Raw genomic sequence first — 20850 nt, forward strand, 5'->3', positions numbered from 1 at the left:
TGTAAAAAAAAACAAAAACGAATGCTTTAACTTAATTCCTTCATGTTGTCCCGACACAAGCCTGTGAAACACAGCATTTTACAGTGTAGTATAACTGTCATTGTGGCTAAGACAAAAAAAGTAAATATATTTGCTTAAAATTTTGCAGACCAAATCTTCTCTATGTTAAACAGCACTTGGGAAACATTTGAAAAAGAATAACAATTTCACAGAAACGCTAATCATTTTGCTTCCAACTGTATATGAAGCCATGAAAAAAATACAGTATTGGTATTACTGTATGGTAATATTTCAATTATTTAATTAAAAATATAGCCATTAAGTGTCATTTTAAAATTTTTTGAAAATTACAGTTTTTTAGAATAACAATTTTTCTTTTGTTGAGATTGAAAATCATGTTATTTTATCAAATACTGATTTCTGAACTGATTTCTGGTTAAAATATTTATATTGTATTTTCCATAAATGAGTATAAATGTCTATTTTTTTCTAGTGTCTAGTCTTAAATTTCATAAAACACAACTATATTGTCACTTTTTTTTGCATAAAATAACCAAAAGGTGCCATGTTTTCATACATGTCTATGTTTATGTTTAGATAACACAAGTTTTAGCTTTTAAAAACCCTGACTTTCAATCACAACCAATGAAAACATATGTTTTTCTGACCAGTTGTCTTACATGAGTTGAATTTTTTATTATTTTTAATTTGTATGAAATGTTATCTGACACACCACTGTCATCATCTCACAGCAAGAAGGTCACTGGTTCGAGTTCCAGCTGGGCCAGTTAGCATTTCTGTGTGGAGTTTGCATGTTCTCTCAGTGTTGGCGTGGATTTCCTCCGGATGCTTCGATTTCCTGCACAGTCCAAAGACATGCGCTATAGCTATACCCAGTCCTGAGTTGTGGCTGGAAGGGCATCTACTGTGTAAAACATATGCCAGAATAGTTGGCGGTTAATTCCGTTGTGGTGACCCCTGAAATAAAGCCGAAGAAAAATGAATAAATGTTTTCTGACCTTTAAAAAAAATCTTTTCATTTAACTTAAACTAAATTCCATCTCTCCAGTCATTATCTATTCAGATTCATGTAGGGTTGCGGTGATAACGCTGATCCATGTGACATGATTTATCCCGCTCTCTCAAAAAAAGCAGGTTGATGTAAGATAAAGCCGCGCTGCTCGCTGACATGTTCTCTGGCCAGCTGTTGTGTTCCCGGTGGACAGATGTTGGTTGCGAGGGAAGCTGCAGGAGATTTGCACGCAAGCCTTTCTTTGACGTCAACAGGCCAACTTTTTGCTAACTGCCATGTCTTACCAAAGGTTACGCATTCGGCCACCAGGGATTCTGACACCACAGTACCTGCTGATCAGTACCCTTCTGCAGTCTGAATCTTGCTGTTAATGAAAGCTGTATCATTTATTGCTTCCATGGATTTATGCAAAGTTTTGGTGGTGCAGATAGGAGATTTTGGTGACTGTTATGAATCTGTGTTTTATGATTATTGTACAATAGTGGGAGATTTTTATTGTGTTGTAATGGTTGAAAGAAAGCAATATTATTAGCACCATGCATCCTGTGAAAGGAATGCACTAATGGATTACTTTACTAGAAACATTAGATACTTTATAATTTTGTTATTTATCATGTTTATTATATTTTATCATATTTATTATTTACTTACCCGCATGCTGTTCCAAGCCATTTTACTTGATTTTTTACTTTGGAGAAGAGATTTACCAATTCATAAATTATGCTGAAGTTTAGAAAGTTTGAAAAGTATCATAAGAAAGTGCTGTATATGATCAATTAGATCAGTTAGAAGTTAAAAAAAGTATAACTACAGTATATGTGCATGAATGTTGGTGTACAGCACAGTCAATATCTGCTCCAATATTGAATTTTTTTGCTGAAATTGGAATGAATCAGGGTGGCACGGTGGCGTAGCCTGTTTGAGCCTTAGCTGGGTCAGTTGGCATTTCATGTTCTCTCTCTGTGTTTGTGCGGGTTTTCTCCGGGTGCTTCAGTAAGACATGCTTTATAGATGATTTGTGTAAGCTCAATTTTCTGTCGTGTATATGTGTGAGAGTGTATGGGTGTTTCCCACGGATGGGTTGCAGCTGGAATGGAATCCTCTGTGTAAAACGGGCTGAATAGGTTGGCGGTTTATTCCGATGTGGCGACTCTTCATGAATAAAGGGAATAAGCTGAAAAGAAAATGAATGAATGAATTCAGTTTCAAATAAATGCTGTACTTTTAAACTCTGAAAAGATCTCTATTTTTTTAAAGAGCAGCTGAACCCAAATTAATAAAGGGACTAAGCCGAAAAGAAAATGAATGAATGAATGGAATCAATCAGACATAACATAGTGCTAATCTGGAACTTTAGATATGCATAGTTGTTAATTTTAATCTAAAAATAACCATCTTTTAATTTTGCAGTGCTTTTATTTTTATTTTTCATTGCACTTTTTGTGACATATTAACAGATGTAGCACCTATAAAAATGATTGAAATTATTTAGTTTTAAATAGGGCGACACAGTGGGTCAGTGGTTAGCACTGCTGCCTCATAGGAAGAAGTTCACTGGTTCGAGTCCTGGCAGAGTCAGTTGGCATTTCTATGTGGAGTTTGCATGTTCTCCCTTTGTTCACGTGGGTTTCCCCATAATTTAAACAAAAACAAAAGGTGAATCACATTATATTTATTTTGCATTTTGAAGGAAGTTTACAAATTTGTAGTTTAACCAACATTTTTAACATTTCTAATACTAATTTGTTTCACAAGCAGAAAACAAAAAAAATATTCAATAACATTTAAACTGTGATCATGTTAAAAAAATATATAGAAATAAATAAAGTAAAATTTAACATCATTCTTTACACATACAATCCTTCCTTCAGAAACACAAAAATAAATCAATGAACTGCAGTGAAAACCAACCAGCGCAATTCTTCAAAAATCGGAGTCACATGACGGATTGAAGGTCAAACAAAAATGACACATGGCTGAGAAAATAATTCCACACATTTAATTTGGTGGTCAACTCGTCCTTTACAGCAGCAACGGCTTGGAGCTTCATATCTGAGTCGGGACTACCGCTTTTAACAAGACTAACGTTGGGCAGATGAAAGGATAATTGCAGCTAATGCTGTCATTTGAGCTGTACAATTGAGCAATTTCAGAGATTGCTCGACTTGTCTGTTAGTCTGTTACAGATATAGCCCATAAGTGCTTCATCATTAGCTCTTTTCACCCACAGAGCAGTGTGTCTGAAATTGTGTGTTGAATGTAAGTCTGTCAGGGTGAGGAGTGTTGTTAAAATGAGATAATCTGTGTGTTCGAAATCTTTACCATCTGATTATGGAAATCAGCGTCTTTTGTCAATTGTCTGCGTTTGGAGAGGTTTTTGGCAGAGTTTCAGGTGGCTGATGTACGCAAGTGAACCTCCGCAGTCCTCAGGATATCTGACTGTCTGTTTGTCTCCATCCAAGATTACCAGCAGCTTTTTTCAAATGAACTAAATGTGCGCAGCGGGGGTGAGATGCCTTTTTTTTCCCAGCGTCTGCTGCTCATACTTATGTTTGGCACTTCAATGCAAAGCTTTGTCCTGCACTATTTATAAATAATGTTTCAATTTGCTTAAAGACTGCTTCATTTTAGTGTGACTCTAGCAACCACATCCTAGAAAGCACTTGATATTCCAACTGCATAGCAACATGCTGGAAATCCCTCAGATCACATGGAAACTTCTTATAACGTCCCTGAGCATTTAACAATTTCAGAAAATTAGAAACATAATTCTTAAAATTTTAAATGTTAAGTAATAATAATAATAATAATGGGGCATCATGGTGGTGCAGTGAGTAGCACGATCGCCTCACAGCAAGAAGGTCACTGGTTCGAGACTCAGCTAGGTCAGTTGGCATTTCTTTGTGAAGTTTGCATGTTCTCCCCATGTTCGCATGGGTTTCCTCCGAGTGCTCCGGTTTCCCCCACAAGTCCAAAGTCATAGATGAATTGGGTGAGCTAAAATTGTCCGTAGTGTGTGTGAAAATGAGTGTATATGGGTGTTTCCCAAAGATGGGTTGCAGCTGGAAGGGCATCCGCTGCGTAAAGCAAATGCTGGATAAGTTGGCGGTTCAGATTTATGAAGGGACTAAGCTGAAAAGAAAATGAATGAATGCACTAATAATATGCATTGATTAGAACTTTAAAAAAAAGCTTTAGGTATGGTTTTCTCAGTGTTTAGATTTTTAAATACCTCAGATTTTAGATATTCATATAATTTAATATTTTTTATAATTAATTTAATATTTTTATAATATGTTTAGAATATTTTAATACATTGTAATATTTCTACTGTATTTATAATATGTTAATACATTTTAATCCACATAATATTTTCTCTTTTAAAAATGTTTTTTAATATTTTGTTTTTATAAAACATAAAAATGATACTGACACCAACATTGTTCCAATAATTAAACGACTCAATTATTGGAACAATGTTGTTGTCAGTACCAATTTTATGTTTTATTAAAAAAAAAAAAAAAAATTTCATAAACATGGTCGATCAATATGCATTAATATGCACTTTAAATATGATTTCAGTATTTTGATTTTTTGGATCCCTCAGATTCCAGATTTTCTAATCATTTATCATTCATTCATTTTCCTTCGGCTTGGTCCCATCAGGGGTCACCACAGCGGAATGAACTGCCTCAAATAATTTAACAGCAGCAGTACCTACTGCGCCACTGCGTCGCTTATTTAAAAATTTATTTTTATAAAACAAAAATCTTACAACATTGTTCAGATAGTTAAAGCTAAAAATGTTAAAAATGTGTACATTCATTCAATCATTTTCTTGTCGGCTTAGTCCCTTTATTAATCCGGGGTCGCCACAGCGGAATGAACCACCAACCTATCTAGCAAGCTTTTACGCAGTGGATGCCCTTCCAGCCGCAATCCCATCTCTGGGAAAAAATGTGTACAATTGATTATTTTTATAACTATTATTATAATTAATGCATATTTAATAGTGTATATAGTTTAAGCATAAAATCTATACACCCACTGGATACTTTATTTTATTAGGTTCACCTGTCCAACTGTTCGTTAACGCAAATTTCCTATCAGCCAATCACATGGCAGTTACTCAATGCATTTCAGCATGTAGACATGGTCAAGACGATCTGCTGCAGTTCCAACTGAGCATCAGAATGGGAAGAAAGGTGATTTAAATGACATTGAGCATGGTATGGTTGTTAATGCCAGACAGGCTGGTCTAAGTATTTCATAAACTACTGATCTATTGGAAAAAGACTACACCGAGTGCCACTACTGGCAGCTAAGAACAGGAAAGGCAACAATTGGCACAGGCAATAGAGGATTGGAAAAACATTACCTGATCTGATGAGTCTCGCTTTCTGCTGCAACGTTAGGATGGTAGGGTCAGAATTTGCCATTAACAACATGAAAGCATGGATCCATGTATTAACGGTCAGGCTGGTGGTGTAATGGTGTGGGGGATTTTTCTTGGCACACTTTGGGCCCATAAGTACCAATTGAGTATTATGTCAACTACACAGCCTACCTTAGTATTGTTGCTGACCATGTCCATCCCTTTATGACCACAGTGTACCCATCTTCTGAATGCTACTTACAGCAGGATAACGAGCCATGTCATAAAGCACAAATCATCTCAGACTGCTTTCTTGAACATGACAATGAGTGCACTGTATTCAAATGGCCCCCATAGTCACCATATCTCAATTCAATAGAGTACCTTTGGGATGTGGTGAAATAAGAGATTTGCATCATGAATGTGCAAATATGCAGCAACTGCGTTATGCTATCATGTCAATATGGACCAAAATCACTGATATTTCAAGTACCTTGTTGAATCTATGCCACGAGGGATTAAGGCAGTTCTGAAGGCAAAAGGGGGGTCCAACGCTGTACTAGTAAGGTGTACCTAATAAAGTGGCCGGTGAGTGTAAATTTAAATAACAATATATTTATTTTAATGCATGTGTTATTTTAAATTCATAAAATAATTTTCAGTGTTATATTATAGTCAAATCTTTTGCTCTTTAAATTGACTTTAAGACTCCACCCACTTGCCCATCTCATTTGCATACAGCCTCTCAGATGCAGTATCTATAATGCAAGCGGCCCTTTGGATGCAGTTAACAGGTGACAGACAGAAATGTGCTACACCACAGTCGCATTAAAGGTCAGTTTGTTCAGAGTGTGATGTTCATGTGTGAGTCTGTTCACTTCCAGCACAGGCTTGAGTCACAGATTTGATTCCTCTCGGCTCTTGTCCGTATGTTTCAGCCGTGGGAGACTCCATATTGCTTGCGTATGATCTCGGCGTGCGGCGACGGTGTCAGAATAAACAACAGAGACAGAGTGAGCCAGTTTTGTGGGTCTACATCTCAGCAGGGCTTGATCTGGCCTCCCTTCGTCACGACACACACACATACACTGCGCTGTCTCCGTTTATCATGTCATCAGCCTTTACTTTTGTATCTGCTGTACTCTGGATCCAGGCTCCAGGCTCTGCTAAGGAATCCTCTTTAATTAGGATTACACAGGTCATTAGCAAACCAAGTTTTTTTTCTTGTCTTTTGCTCTTTTCTTTATATTGGGAGCTGTTTTGGTGAACTGTAGTGGGATAATTTCATTATGTATTAAATTATTTTCTATGTAATATGTTTTCAGCATTTATTTTCATTATTTTATTTTTTTAATTAATTTGTTTTTGAGCATTTTTTTTCAATGTTCCTGTTAATTTTTTTTTAAACATAATTATATAAACAAGTTATATATATTCAATATATATATTCGTTCAATCATCCCTTTATTTATCCGGGGTCGCCACAGCGGAATAAATCACCATGTATATATTTTTAAAAATATTTTTATAAACTAATTTCTTTTTTGTCCATTTTTTAAATAAGTTTATTTAAGTTTTTATGCATTTTGTCTAATTTAATTATTTATTTTTTAATATTCAAACAAAAAAGTTTGTTAAAAAATTATTTACTATATACTATTTTTTCATTATTTATTAAAATTTTTTTTTTGAGAATTTAATATTTTTTATTCAATTGCTTTATATTTTAAAATTATTTTATAAAATTTTGATGCAACTTTTTATGCATTTTGTCTAATTGAATTTTGTTTTCAAACAAAAGTTATTTAAATGGAACAGTTTAAGGAATACTGAAATATTTAAAAAATATTTTCTAGATAATATTTTTTTATTATTTATTTTCATTATTTTATTTTTTATTTTATTTGTTTTTAATTATTTGTTTATTTTTTGTTGGAATTGAATTATATACATAAGTGTGTAACACACACACACACACACACACACACACACACACACACACATACACACACACACACACAAACACACACAGTATTTTTGGATACCAATTTATTTAGTTAAATTATATGTGTATATATGTACATACATATATACATACATATATACATACATATATATTATATTATAATTTATATATGTATATATAATTTAAATTTTTGGAAAGCAATTCTTTTAGATAGAGCAGTTTACTGAATCTTGAAATAAATTCAAATTGTTATTTAATTAAATTATTTATAGATATACTTAAATCATATTTTAAACATCAGGACATTATCTCATGTACAGTAGTATAATATATTTAGCTTTTATTTGAGAGGCCCAAACGGAGTAAAATTTGGTGCTGGCGCGGTATTTAAATGAAAATCATAATTAAAATAATTGATTGTAATCCATTAACAATAGCATGGTTGCCTTGCAATATGTTAGTCAGAATTTTTTATATATATATCTTTTTTGTACCATTGTTTATTATTTGTGTTGATTTTTAAAGGTGTTGTATTTAAAAGCTCTTCATGAAGCAATGCCGTCGTGGATCTCCATTCTCTGGTTAACCATCAAAATAAGTTGCACACCTTTAGAAAAACTGAATGCTGAAAGACAGAGAGCTGAATGGGATGATGTGTTGAACTCATCTCACTCAATAGATCCAACAACAGCCACGCTTTTCCCTCCCCAAACGTCCTCATTACCAATGACCTTTCCAGCCCTTCCTGAAGCTCAGAGAGCCCGTGAAGGTGAACAAACCTGCAACATATAGACCCACTTTTAAAAATGCCATTGTGTGCAGAATTCAGCCGATATGAACGAGGTCATCACGTCTCGGCCAATCAGAGAGCGAGCTCAGCACACTCTGTGATTTAAACCGCAGAGCCTCCGAAGAGATGAGGACATTAGCCGCTGATGACTGCTGGGATTTGGAGACCACAGCAATGATGTCCTTTTGGACACCTTGATTTATCCATGTTTCAGCACGGTCGATGTCTGCATTTATATAGATCACCTTACCGAGAGAGCATTAACACACTCAGTGCAGGAAGTCAGCAAACTGCAACTGCAGAGTGAAGTGCCTGTCTGCAGAAATGCTGGGATTTTTTTTTTTGTTTGTTTTGTTTTTGTCTAGGAGGATCCGGTTTCTTCCTGCTCACAGTTTCACTTTCACTGTAAAACTGCCTTCCTGAAGTAAAACTTGCCAGAATTCTTTGCTTCTTCAGAGTGGTTGCTATGTTGTATTTAGAAAGCTGGCTAGTGGTCATTGGTGTGTTTTGGGACATTGCTAGCAAGTTAATTATTATTATAATTTAAAAATGATCTGTTAATTGACAGTTTCTGTATTTTGTGATACACAAGTGTTTTGAATTGCATTATGGTACTCTGATCTCCGCTCTGTCGACTATTGATGTTGAAAATTCAATCTAATATATAAGACATGTAACAGAGAAATGAGTCTGCAAAATAACTGAAAATCTACTGGCAGTTTATTACAAGGTTTTTGTAGCGTAATATACAATACCAACCCAGACAATGGGCTCAATTTGAACGATGTAGGCACAGAGTCTAAAGCACATGGCTCAAAATCATCAAGTGTGTGTCCGAATCCACTTTTGCTATTTTAAGGAGAAAAAATATGCTTTGCCCCCTGGTGCATGGTCTAACAGGGTTGTGCTTATTCTCTTAATGAGTTATGGGTGTGTTTTGAGCATAACGTGCATTAAACCAATCAGAGTCTCATCTTTTATTCTCCTTAAGAGTCAGTTGCACCATGCCATGGGGAATTTGCTATTTACATGGCCAATTTGTAAGTGAAAAAATAAAGAATAAGCCTCCTCCATTCGGCCTCTTTACTTTCTCTTTACTTCTTTACTTTTGAAGATAAGGAAACGGTGTTGTACGCACTCCACTGAGGACATCCATTTGCCTACATATTAATTTTTGTTTCTTAAGTACAAAATTTGTTTCAAAACTATTTCTACATTAAATTCTAATTTTCCAGCAAATGAATAAATGAACAATTATAACGAATTGTGCCTCAAAAAACTGAGTTACATCCAAGCACACGTCCTATTCTTATGCCCCATATGGTGATGCATCCAAAACCCGAGAGGAGGACAAATCTAAACTTTTTTTTAATTAAAACAAATATAAATATGGATCTAATTAATAATACTAATAATAGTTGTTTTCAATAAACTGAAAAAGCACCCCAGCATGAAGAAGGCATGTAGGCAGTGGTTTTATATTTATGTAGTAAATAATCATTTTTGTAACATTTTAATAATTAAATTCTTTTTCATTTGTAAAGATATGTGTATTGGTGTTCATCCTGTGTGTTGTGCTCTGCGCTGGACTTTGAACCTGCTTTCAGCTGGTCAATTGCACAGTCTATTTTAGTTCCTCAAAAGAGCAGTGTGCCAACAATTCCCCTTACCTCAACTTTATTCTAAACTAAAACACCCAAGAGTCCACAAAGCGCTGCAAATGGATTTACTATTTAAACAACGTGGTGCAAAACGGGAAAATTAGGGTTGCGTTGGTATGAAATTAGCAACAAATTGCACCAAATACGTCTTGTGCCTTATTGCGCCGGGTGTATGATAGGGCCCAAAATATCACTTTAACCTATTAAAAATGTTAATAAAAGGTGCTTTTTCGAATTATTATTATTATTATTATTATTATTATTATTATCTCTTTTAAGGTTAAAAGTTTTTGGAAGAAAAATTAAGGTCCCATAATGCAATTAAAAAGCATAAATAAATGGGGAAAAATAAAAACACAAATCACAAAATAGGAAAAAACTGCTAATTTACAGAAATGTATTACAGTGTATGCTAAAATTCATCTTTTAGTATAGCTATGTCCCCTGTCCCCTGTTAAGTTCATCCAGCCTGATTTCATAGGTAAAACGTAACTATATTACGTATTGTCAGAAAACGTGTTGTCCTCTAACCCTACCTATCACTGGTGGATGAGAAAATTGTGCTAAAATGTAGGAATGAGATTGTACAAATTCAAATTTTAATCGAATTAATAAATAACAAAGCTTTTTGACATTATTAAAGCACAAACTGAGTCACTGATGCTGTTGGTTTGGACTAACTAGAGTTCACATTACTAATGTTTAAACTATATGTTTCCTAGATATTTTATCTGCTGATGCTTTCAGTAGGATAATAAATGTCTCGTAAAACAGCATTCGAATTCGTACTGGTAACATTTAAAACAGAATAAAGTACATATCAGCACCTGAGCTGATCATTGTCATAGTAGTTTATGCTGTTGTTCAGCCACAACGTCACAGAAATAGAAACTAGCATAATAGCATGTTGCTGTCGCAGATGGTTAGGACAGAAACTCCTTTTCAACATGGCAAATATCACAGCCCATGTAGTTAGGACACAATGTTAGAAATATTAACGATAATAAAGGGTAAAGATCAAATAATAAAAAAAATTGCTAAATTACAAAATTCGATTACTGGATGTAAATGAAGTAAAGCTAAATAAATTAATTCCGCCTAAAAGACAAAAAAATGACAAGAAGAAAAAAATGTTATAAATAAAATTGAATTATTTATGAAATATTGGAAAATGAATTGAAAACTGCAATTATAATAAAGAAGAAATATTAGGATGTCAGGGCAACATGGTGGCTCAGTGATTAGAACTGTCGTCTCACAGCAAGATGGTCGCTGATTCGAGTCCCCTTTGGGTTGTTTCTATGTGGAGTTTGCGTGTTTTCCCTGTGTTCTTGTTGTTTTTTTCAGAGTGCTCCGGTTTCCCCAGTCCAAACACATGTGCTATAGATGAATTGGGTAAAACACAAATTGGAGTGTATGAGTGTGTGTGTGAGAATGTGAGAGTGTATGGGTGTTTTCCAGTACTGGTTTGCAGCTTTAAGGGCATCAACTGTGTAAAACATACGCCGGAATAGTTGGCTGTTCATTGTGCTGAAGAAACCCTGATAAATAAGGGACCAAGCCAAAGGAGAAATTCCACTCAGGATGCAAATTCCACTCATATTTTGAGTAGTACAATGAAATTTAATAGGGTTTGTAATATTATTTGGATTTCTTTAGGTATGAAAACTCATTAAAAAGAAAGAGGAAAAAGATTATTTCTACCGCATGAATTTTTACAGAGCATGGTTGCCAGATATCACCAAATTCAAAACTTGACTTGATTCTGAAAGCAGGACTATGGACAGTGGAGTCGAGGGGAGAGCAGGAGGAGGGGGTGATCTGGTTCATAATAGCGGGTCTTTGGTTTTGCTCTGGAGCTGATAGGATTAACGTTTGTGCTCATAATGGACTCCAGCATCTTCAGAGGCCGTGCTTCTTCTGGAGAGTGAAAGATCTCTCTGCCAGCACTATCACACAGTCTTTATATACTCCAGCATTGCCTGTTGCCTTGGAGACCAGTGTAATCCAGAGCTTCCCCCTTTTCCCTGCTCTGCTTTCCCTCTTTCACCCCTGTGAGAAACTGACTCTCTTATTATACACTGCTCAAAAAAATAAAGGGAACACTTAAACAACACGATGTCACTCTAAGTGTTACCTTTATTAATATTTATATTTTTAGCAAGATATTAAGCTATTAATGGCGACGCAGTGGCGCAGTAGGTAGTGCTGTCGCTCACAGCAAGAAGGTCTCTGGGTTTCTGGTTCGATCCTCGACTTAGTTGGTGCTTCTGTGTGGAGTTTGCATGTTCTCCCTGCGTTCGCGTGGGTTTCCTCCGGGTGCTCCGGTTTTGCCCACAGTCCAAAGACATGCGGTACAGGTGAATTGGGTAGGCTAAATTGTCCGTAGTGTATGAGTGTATGAGTGAATGTGTGTGTGTGTGTGTGTGAATGTGTGTGTGGAGGTTTCCCAGAGATGGGTTGTGGCTGGAAGGGCATCCGCTGCGTAAAAATGTACTGGGTAAGTTGGCGGTTCATTCCGCTGTGGCGACCTCGGATTAATAAAGGGACTAAGCCGACAAGAAAATGAATTAATGAATGAATTATGCTATTATTACTTTTGTGGCTTTGAATTTTTATTGTAAAAATATTATTTAGTATTTTTTATTGTTGTTGAAGTTAAAATAATGCTTACTGATTTTAAAAATCAATGTTTTTATCAAACAAACAAAACAAAACAAAACAAAAAACTTGTAAATAATAATAATAATAATAATAATAATAATAATAATAATAATAATAATAATAATTATTATTATTATTATTATTATTATTGCTTAAACCTTTTTTACATTTATTATGGAAAATAAACATGTATTATTTTTATTATTTTTGTTGTTGCTGTTTTTGCTGAATTTTTGTTACCCAAAAATAAAATAAAATTACAGACATATTAAATGAATTATTATAATTGTTGTTATTATTATTATTATTATTATTATTATTAATATTATTGTTATACAAATATAAATAAATGCATTGTTGTTGTTGCTGCTGTGCATAATCATCATCATCATCATCATCATCATCAGTATCATCATCATTATTATTATTATTATTGTTGTTGTTGTTGTTGTTATTATCTTAGCTATCATTATCATCATCATTTTTATTATTATTAATATTATCATTACTATTAAATTACATAAGTGTAATTATATTTATTAATTTTGTTACTGTTTTTGTTACTGATGATGTTTTTAAAATATTTCTTTCCAAAGAATTTTTTGTACAATATAAAATGTGTATTATATATTTTTTATATATTTTTATTATTAATACTGCTCAATTTTAGTATAAAATATAAACATGTATTATTTTTGTTGTTGTTATTATTATTATTATTGCTTAAAACATTTTTACAATTGAATTACGCAAGTATACATTTATTTATTATTGTTGTTGCTGCGGTTTTAGTTACACATTAAGTTTTTTCACATAATTTTTTTCCAAAATACAATAAAGCTTAACAAAAATTGTAAATATGTTATTTATTATTATTATTACTACTACTGCTATTATTATTATTATTGTTATTATTATTATTATTATTTTTATTATTGTTGTTGTTGTTGTCGTTGTATCCTTTTTTTAAACAGTTATTATATTATATATTTATATTTTCCTTCAGCCTTTTCAAACATCCTTTACAGTATATACTCCAGCATTGCTTGTTTTCTAGAAGACAGTGTAATCCAAACACTTTTCCCCTTTATCCCGCTGCTCTGCTTTGCCAGTGACTGAGCCTCTGTTCTGTTCTGCTGGCTAGAGCATTGAGCTGGCCTTCAGATGGACACGCAGCTGTCAGGAGATGGAGATAAATCTGAGGCAAAGTGCTCTGAAACCTATTGATTTCTCCTGATTACAGAACATTTGGAAAGACAGACCAGCACATGCTCTTCTCCGGCGAGCATATATGAATAATCTGATGCTCAGAGGATCACATTTCACAGCCTTTACAGATGGAAGAGTCCCCGCTGGAGGCTTTATTGTGTCTGCACTTCAGCTGGGTATTGATTCAGATCTCCCGTTTCGATTGGATTCTGATTCACAGACTCTCCATTCAGATTTGATTCTTGACTTAATACAAATGCTTTTTGCTATTTGTAAAAATCATCAATGAACACTTTATTACAGGTAATGTACAATTCATTTTTATTCTAGTCATGATATGAAATATAGCAGGGTTTTTTTAAAGACATATGTAGATATATTTATACAACAGTTCTGTCTGGTTCTCAAATCTGATTGGCTGATAGCCGTGCGATATTCTGCAATATCAGAACTCCTACAGCCTCTTTACCCTTTGTGTATTACTCCGCCCACATACTGCCAGCACTGCTACGAGTGTGATATTGCGTTTATACAACAGTTCTGTCTGGTTCTTGAATCTGATGGGCTGATAGCTGTGCGATATTCTGCCAGTAACAACACTCGTCCAGCCTATTAACCCTTCACCTTTGTGTATTACTCCACCCACATACAGCAACAGGACACTACAGTTTGACAAATATTGCTGCTGTAGGGCAACATAATGTAGTTTTGAGGCTTTCTAGTTGTGAATGAAGCTGTTTGGATTGCACCTGTGCAGTTTATTTATAAGGATTGTGCCTATTTTAAAATATTTATAATTTCTGAGAAACATTAGACTGATAATATTTCATGACATTGAGCCTTATAATCTTAAAATGTGAGCATAATCACCTGTTTTGTCATCACTTTAGACATTACGCTAGAGAACCCCTTCAAATACTAGCTTGTCTCAATAATTTAAATGTCTAAAGTGACATTAGTGAATTAGCAATGGTTTCTGCTGTTCTGACGTCAGCTGCAGATGAGAATGAATGGTGGAAGAAAATAGTTACTCTTACAATAGGGTTTTAGACTCTTCTTGTTTGATTTTCTTTTTTATACCCACAATTATGCAATCGAACTGTTGTATAAACGCAATATCACACTCGTAGCTGTGCGATGTGGCTAAATATTGTTACTGGTGGTGGGACAATAAGGCGCATGCCTCACACCATTGCTGATATACAGCCACATCGCACTGCTACTTGTGTGATATTGCTCATATAACCTTTTATTGAAATTATTTTCTAATACTTTTTTCTTTTAAAAATATTTTCACAGTATTTCCTATAATATTACTTTGTTCTGGAGCAAGTCTAATTCCTTTTTAGTTTGGCTGGAATGAAAGCATAAAACCAATATTTAATTTTGTAAATATTTTTGTAAGTTTTAAGGTCAATATTATTACTATATATATTGCTGCGATATATATTGCAATAAGAATATAATTTCACCAGATGACCTGAATAGATCTATTTGGAAAGATCTCATTCATATAGATCGACAGTTATGATCATTTTTTATGCAGTGTTTCTATGCATAAATTATAATAAATTCAAACAAATTAAATAAATAAATAAATAAATAAATTTAATGAAGAGAAGTTTTTTTCAACACATTTCTAAACATAATAGTTTAATAACTCATTTCTAATACCTGATTTATTGTTTCTTTGCTATGATGACAGTAAATAATATTTTACTAGATGTTTTTCAAGACACTTCTATACAGCTTAAAGTGATATAAAAATTTGTTTTAGTGATATTTAAAAGCTTAACTAGGTTAATAAGGGTAACTAGGCAGGTTAGGTTAATTAGGTTAATTACAAGTTGTTGTATAGTGATTGTTTGTTCTGTAGACTATCGAAAAAAATATATATAGCTTAAAGGGGCTAAAAACTTTGACCCTAAAAAATCTCTAAAAGTGAGTGGGACGTACAGGTATTCCAGACCAGACATATTCGTATTCGAAGGGATTTAACATAGAATAATGATAAAATATAACCAAATTAGAAAGATCAAGAATCATTCTAATATACATTTAGTACATTTTAACATTATATCCCACAATGAGTATTGAGTTTAGGGTTTGGGTTTTGGACGCTTTTGGATGCTTCCTTAATTTTTTTTACATTTTTCTACAAATTAAATTGTGTAAAAATCCACTTTTCTGTCAATAAGTAAAATACTTAGCATTGCTTGAGATCTACAGTAGTTGAAGTTCAGTTCAGTTTCTCATTAAACATTTTTTTTGCACTTATTCATGTATCTATGCTTCTTTAATGTTTATAAGCAGTACTGTGCTGAATGTACTGTATATGTTTACAGATAGACTGCATAGAAAAATCTATGTGTATATCACCCAGCCTCTGACAAGCTGTGTCTCCACACCTAGAAAGATCCTGGAATGCAAAATATAGAAAAAAAAAAAATCAATTCCCAGCTTTTGAGAACCTATACTGAATCGACTACTTTTTAAAAACTATTAATTGAAAAAAAAAAAAGAATATATATATGTATAGTTTCCCTGCCCTAGTCTGCACATACACACAGTACTCAAATAAATCCACTGAGATGATCATAATCATTGCATTTTTAGGGATGTTACTAAATATTTCAGTGCAACTTGAACTCGTCAGTAGATATATGTTTTGGCTTTCTTGAAAGTGTCAGAATGTCATATTCTCAAGAGAAGCAGACTTCAGTCAGCACACTTGAACACTTGTAGATTTTCCTGCAGGGCTTGTGTGTGTGTGTGCTTCGATTTATGATGTTATGCTAACTAGAATCGATTGTCTTTGTTTAATCTCTCACTTTTGCCTCTTCCCAAGAGACCAAGATGCCAATACACACACTTTTTTTTTCAGGTTTATGCACCTAGGATAGGTTTGAAAGGGGGGTACTTTAGCGTGTTCAGGTTTTATATGTTTTCATTGTATTTTAGTAAATTTTGTTTTATTGCATTGAATTTTAAACAGTAGGAGTAGCAGCGATTATTACAAATCATTACTATCATAGATGTTGTGTTTTTTATAATAATAATAAAAAATAAATAAAATTATATTATTATTAGTATTATTATTATAAAAATATTCAATAATAATAATAATAAAATAAGAATATATCTTGGTAATTACTTTTAATAATGATAATAATAATAAAAGCAATAATAATAATAAAAAAATAATAATAATGCAACATATTATTATAAAATAATAATAATAATAATAATAATAATACTTATTAATGATAATGATGATGATTGTTATTATCATTATTATTATAAAATAATAATAATAATAACAACAACAATAAAAATGATCATAATTATAATTATAATAATAATGATAATAATTGGCGACAAAGTGGCGCAGTAGGTAGTGCTGTCGCCTCACAGCAAGAAGGTCGCTGCTTTGAGCCTCGGCTTAGTTGGCGTTTCTGTGTGGAGTTTGCATGTTCTTCCTGCATTTGCTTGGGTTTCCTCCGGGTGCTTCGGTTTCCCCCACAGTCCAAACACATGCGGTACAGATGAATTGGGTAGGCTAAATTGTTCATAGTGTATGAGTGTGTGTGTGTGAATGTGTGTATGGATGTTTCCCAGAGATGGGTTGCAGCTGGAAGGGCATCCGCTGCGTGAAAACTTAGTGGATAAGTTGGCGGTTCATTCCGCTGTGGCGACCCTGGATTAATAAAGGGACTAAGCCGACAAGAAATGAATGAATGAATGAATGAATGAATACTGTCCTTCATCTCCCCCCTTTCGCTGCCTCCATCCTGTTCATTTCTTTTACTCCTCTATTTTTCATTTCCATCACAGCATCTACTGGACAGACCATTTAAAGATTGAATTTCATGGTGCAATTCATCTTTGTGGTTGGGTTCAGGTATGGTTTTAAAACACGCTGATGGAAAGTTGACAGCTTAATTAGCTGGAGAATGTCAGTTTGTGCTAAGAATAAATCCATTCACTGCCTTCAAAAGAAGAAAAAATCATTGCTTTCTCTCTGGGAAATATTATATAGTGCAATACAGTGCTTTACAGATCTGTTCAATTATTTACTACTCGAATAATTATTTATATTAGCAGTTATCATACTTGTATTATTTGTTTGAATTTATTTATTTATTTACATTTCTCTTATTGCAATCATTATCATTTTCATTTTATTTATTTAATATGTTGTTGCCTGTGTACATCGGAATTTCCTGGTCAAGCTTTAAGGAATCAAGACATGAGTGCAAATGAATTACGAGTCCAATAAATGTGCTGTTTATTTAGTTTGCTAAAACACTCCAAGGCTTTGAATTGTTTGACTTGCGCTGGTACAAATCTTTCCACTGAAGCCAAACACTGTGGGTAAAGAGCCGAGCTCTCGCTTTGGGGTTTGCTGAAATCAATAGAGTGTGTTATCGTTTCTTAGCCCTTGTCTGGGGAGTCTAGCATTCAAACTGCAGAAATCTCAAAGCAGCTTTTTGTTAAATATATTTTGGCCCCTTTAAAAAAAAAAAAAAAACTAATAAAGCACTCAATTAACTTACAGTGATAAACAAAGGTCAGTAGACTTTAGGCTTTAGGCAATACACTGCATTTGAATATAGGGTCAAAAAACACTTAACTAAAAGTTGACCAGTTGAATGATAAAGACCGCATAGGTCGAAACATTGCATTGCTCTTCAAAAAATCAGTTCATTGAGATTAATGTATCTTTGTTTGTTTACTGTTATGTTTATATTGATTAAGCACCTGCTTAAAGGTACAGTTCACCCAAAATGAACATTTACTCACTATTTACTCTCCCACAAGTGCTTCCAAAAGAGTGTCTTTATTCTGTTGAACACTAAAAAATATATTTTGAAGAAAGCTGAAAACCTGTAACTTCCATAGTAGGAAAAACAAATAGTACGGAAGCTATTGGTTACAAGTTTCCAACATTTAAAAAAAAATCTTCTATTGTGTTCAATGAAAGAAGGAAACAGGTTTGGAATAGCCGAATGGTTAGTTAATGACAGAATTTTTGTTTATATATATATATTTATACAACAGTTCTGTCTGGTTCTTGAATCTGATTGGCTAATAGCCGTGCAATATTTCGCCAGTAACATTACACAAAGGCGTCTTCACCCTTCACCTCTGTGTATTACTCCAGACACAAACAGCCAGCAATAAACAGAGACGGTACAGTTTGACAAATATTACTGTTGTTAGACAACAAAATGTACTTTTGTACTTTTTTTTGTCGAAAATGTAGTTGTTTACCATCCACAACCATCCCGTTTTTATTTTCATCCCGTTTTTATTTTCTTCCCGTTTTATTTTCTTCCTAAAAAACTCCAGTAATTTCAACCACCCCCCTCTTTTGGTAGTCTGTAAACTAAACACCCCCGGGTTGCCAACTTTGGTACAGTACCCGATCAAAAAGGCCGCCTAAAACCCGCTGCATCCTATCCTGGTTCTCAACCTCACCCCCTAACACCCCTAACAACTCTCTGCTCAAAATCTGTCACTGACGTGATTTTCGTGAATTCAGAAGACTGGATGTTTATTTTTGCATTTCGGCGGGTTTTGGATACTTTTGGGACTGGAATCAGTCAGCTACATCTGGGAACACTGTGTGCGCTTTTGGTTTCATTTTCACTGCTAAGAGTGGTTCACTTCCCGTGCGATTCCCAAACAATCACTCTGTGCCACAAACTGAATGTTTTTTTCAACTTTATTAGCTGTTATTCTCAGCCTATGCAGGTTCTGTTCACCCCACTGTGATACCATCTGACGGTCAGCTCACATCACGTGTGATTTTGCGGTCGTAAAACATTACATGAAGAAAGAAATGGCCACCATTGCTTCTCTCCTAAAATTGAAAATATGATTGACAGAATCGTAGAAATGCTGGATTAAGATTGTTAGGGCAATGGTTTTCAAACTGTGGTACATGTACCACTAGTGGTACGCAGGCTTCCTTCTAGCGGTACGCAAAGGAATGAAATATGTCATGTATATGGTACACACATTTAAAAATTTATCAAAAATTATGTAAATAATATGCCATATATGACACATAGCCTATATTTCTGAGGTAATCTGCTACGTTTTTTTAACTGTGCAGGGTTGTAGCTGCTTTACTGGGCCTACTACGCAACTGTATTTCAATACTGCACATTTAAGGTGGTACTTGATGAAAAAAGTTTGAGAAGCACTGGTTTAGGGGGTCAAATCGAAATCGCAATCATTTACTCAAATGGCCTCCACAGTCACTATAATTCAATCCAATAGAGCACCTTTTGGATGTGGTGGAACGAGAGATTCACATCATGGATGTACAGCAGACAAATCTGCAGCAACTGCATGATGCTATAATGTCAATATGGACCAAAATCACTGAGGAATATTTAAAGTACCTTGGTGAATCTATGCCGTGAAGGATTAAGGCAGTTCTGAAGGCAAAAGGGGGTCCAACGCAGTACTAGTAAGGTGTACCTAATAAAGTGGCAGGTGAGTGTATGCCTAATCTATAACTTCTGTAAAAACCTTCATAGTATAGATATGAATCAAACAGTATTTTCATTTGTGTATGTGCTGCCAAAGTGGAGATTTAAAAAATGAATTTTGAGAAAACTGCCTTTAAAAATATGTACTGCGATTGAAATCTACAAACACAAACTGTTCAAAAAAATGTAGAAAAAAGAAACACTTAAGGGTGTATTTTGGATGTTTTCTGTCCAGCAGACTGATAAAACACTTTCTGAAAAAAGCCCGATATCTGGAAACTGTGAGATGTATAAAAAAAGAGTCTTGTTTTAAGTAAATGTGAAGGAATCCTCCTGCAAAAGCAGTGTGCAGGTTGTTTGTCTCTTGGAGTTTGAATACGTGACTCGCGATGGAAGCCAGTGTGTGTTTTACCCCAGGGCACACAGTATGACACTCTTGTCAGTTATCTGAAGGTCATGACTATTGATTCATTGAGAACACACAGTCTGTCTGACAAAACAGCACGTGCCGTCCATTGCTTTCTAGTGCCTGAGTGAAAGGCAACAGCTTTTCTTTTTACAGAAGCGCTCTGATAGTCTGCACTTTGTTCTGCTTTGCTGATGGTGTAAATCTCTGACAGTATAAGGAGAAGATGTCCCAGAAAAAATG

At 34.2% G+C, this 20850-nt stretch overlaps 2 protein-coding genes across 30 annotated transcripts in view; one reads left to right on the plus strand and one right to left on the minus strand.

Moving 5' to 3' along the window:
* Positions 1 to 20850, minus strand: part of hmbox1a (homeobox containing 1a) — a 664927-nt gene that overhangs the window by 336720 nt on the left and 307357 nt on the right. The gene's annotated exons all lie outside the window — the stretch shown is intronic.
* foxn3 (forkhead box N3) overlaps positions 1 to 20850 on the plus strand; it is a 176752-nt gene that overhangs the window by 68541 nt on the left and 87361 nt on the right. For 2 of the 29 annotated variants that reach the window (XR_015512764.1, XM_087289500.1), the window contains exon 1: positions 13645 to 14001. The exons of 26 other annotated variants lie outside the window; for them this stretch is intronic. Coding sequence is in view for 1 of the 3 variants with exons in the window: in XM_087289500.1 (XP_087145626.1) it covers positions 13984 to 14001 (18 nt within the window). In the remaining 2 variants the exon portion in view is untranslated. Of the gene's footprint in view, positions 1 to 13644; positions 14002 to 20850 lie in introns of those variants that run through there. One more of the 29 variants, XR_015512765.1, reaches the window with a different exon arrangement.

This window comes from Danio rerio, chromosome 17 (genome assembly GCF_052040795.2).
Source record: "Danio rerio strain M-AB ecotype USA chromosome 17, GRCz13ab, whole genome shotgun sequence".
Taxonomy (NCBI): Eukaryota; Metazoa; Chordata; class Actinopteri; order Cypriniformes; family Danionidae; genus Danio; species Danio rerio.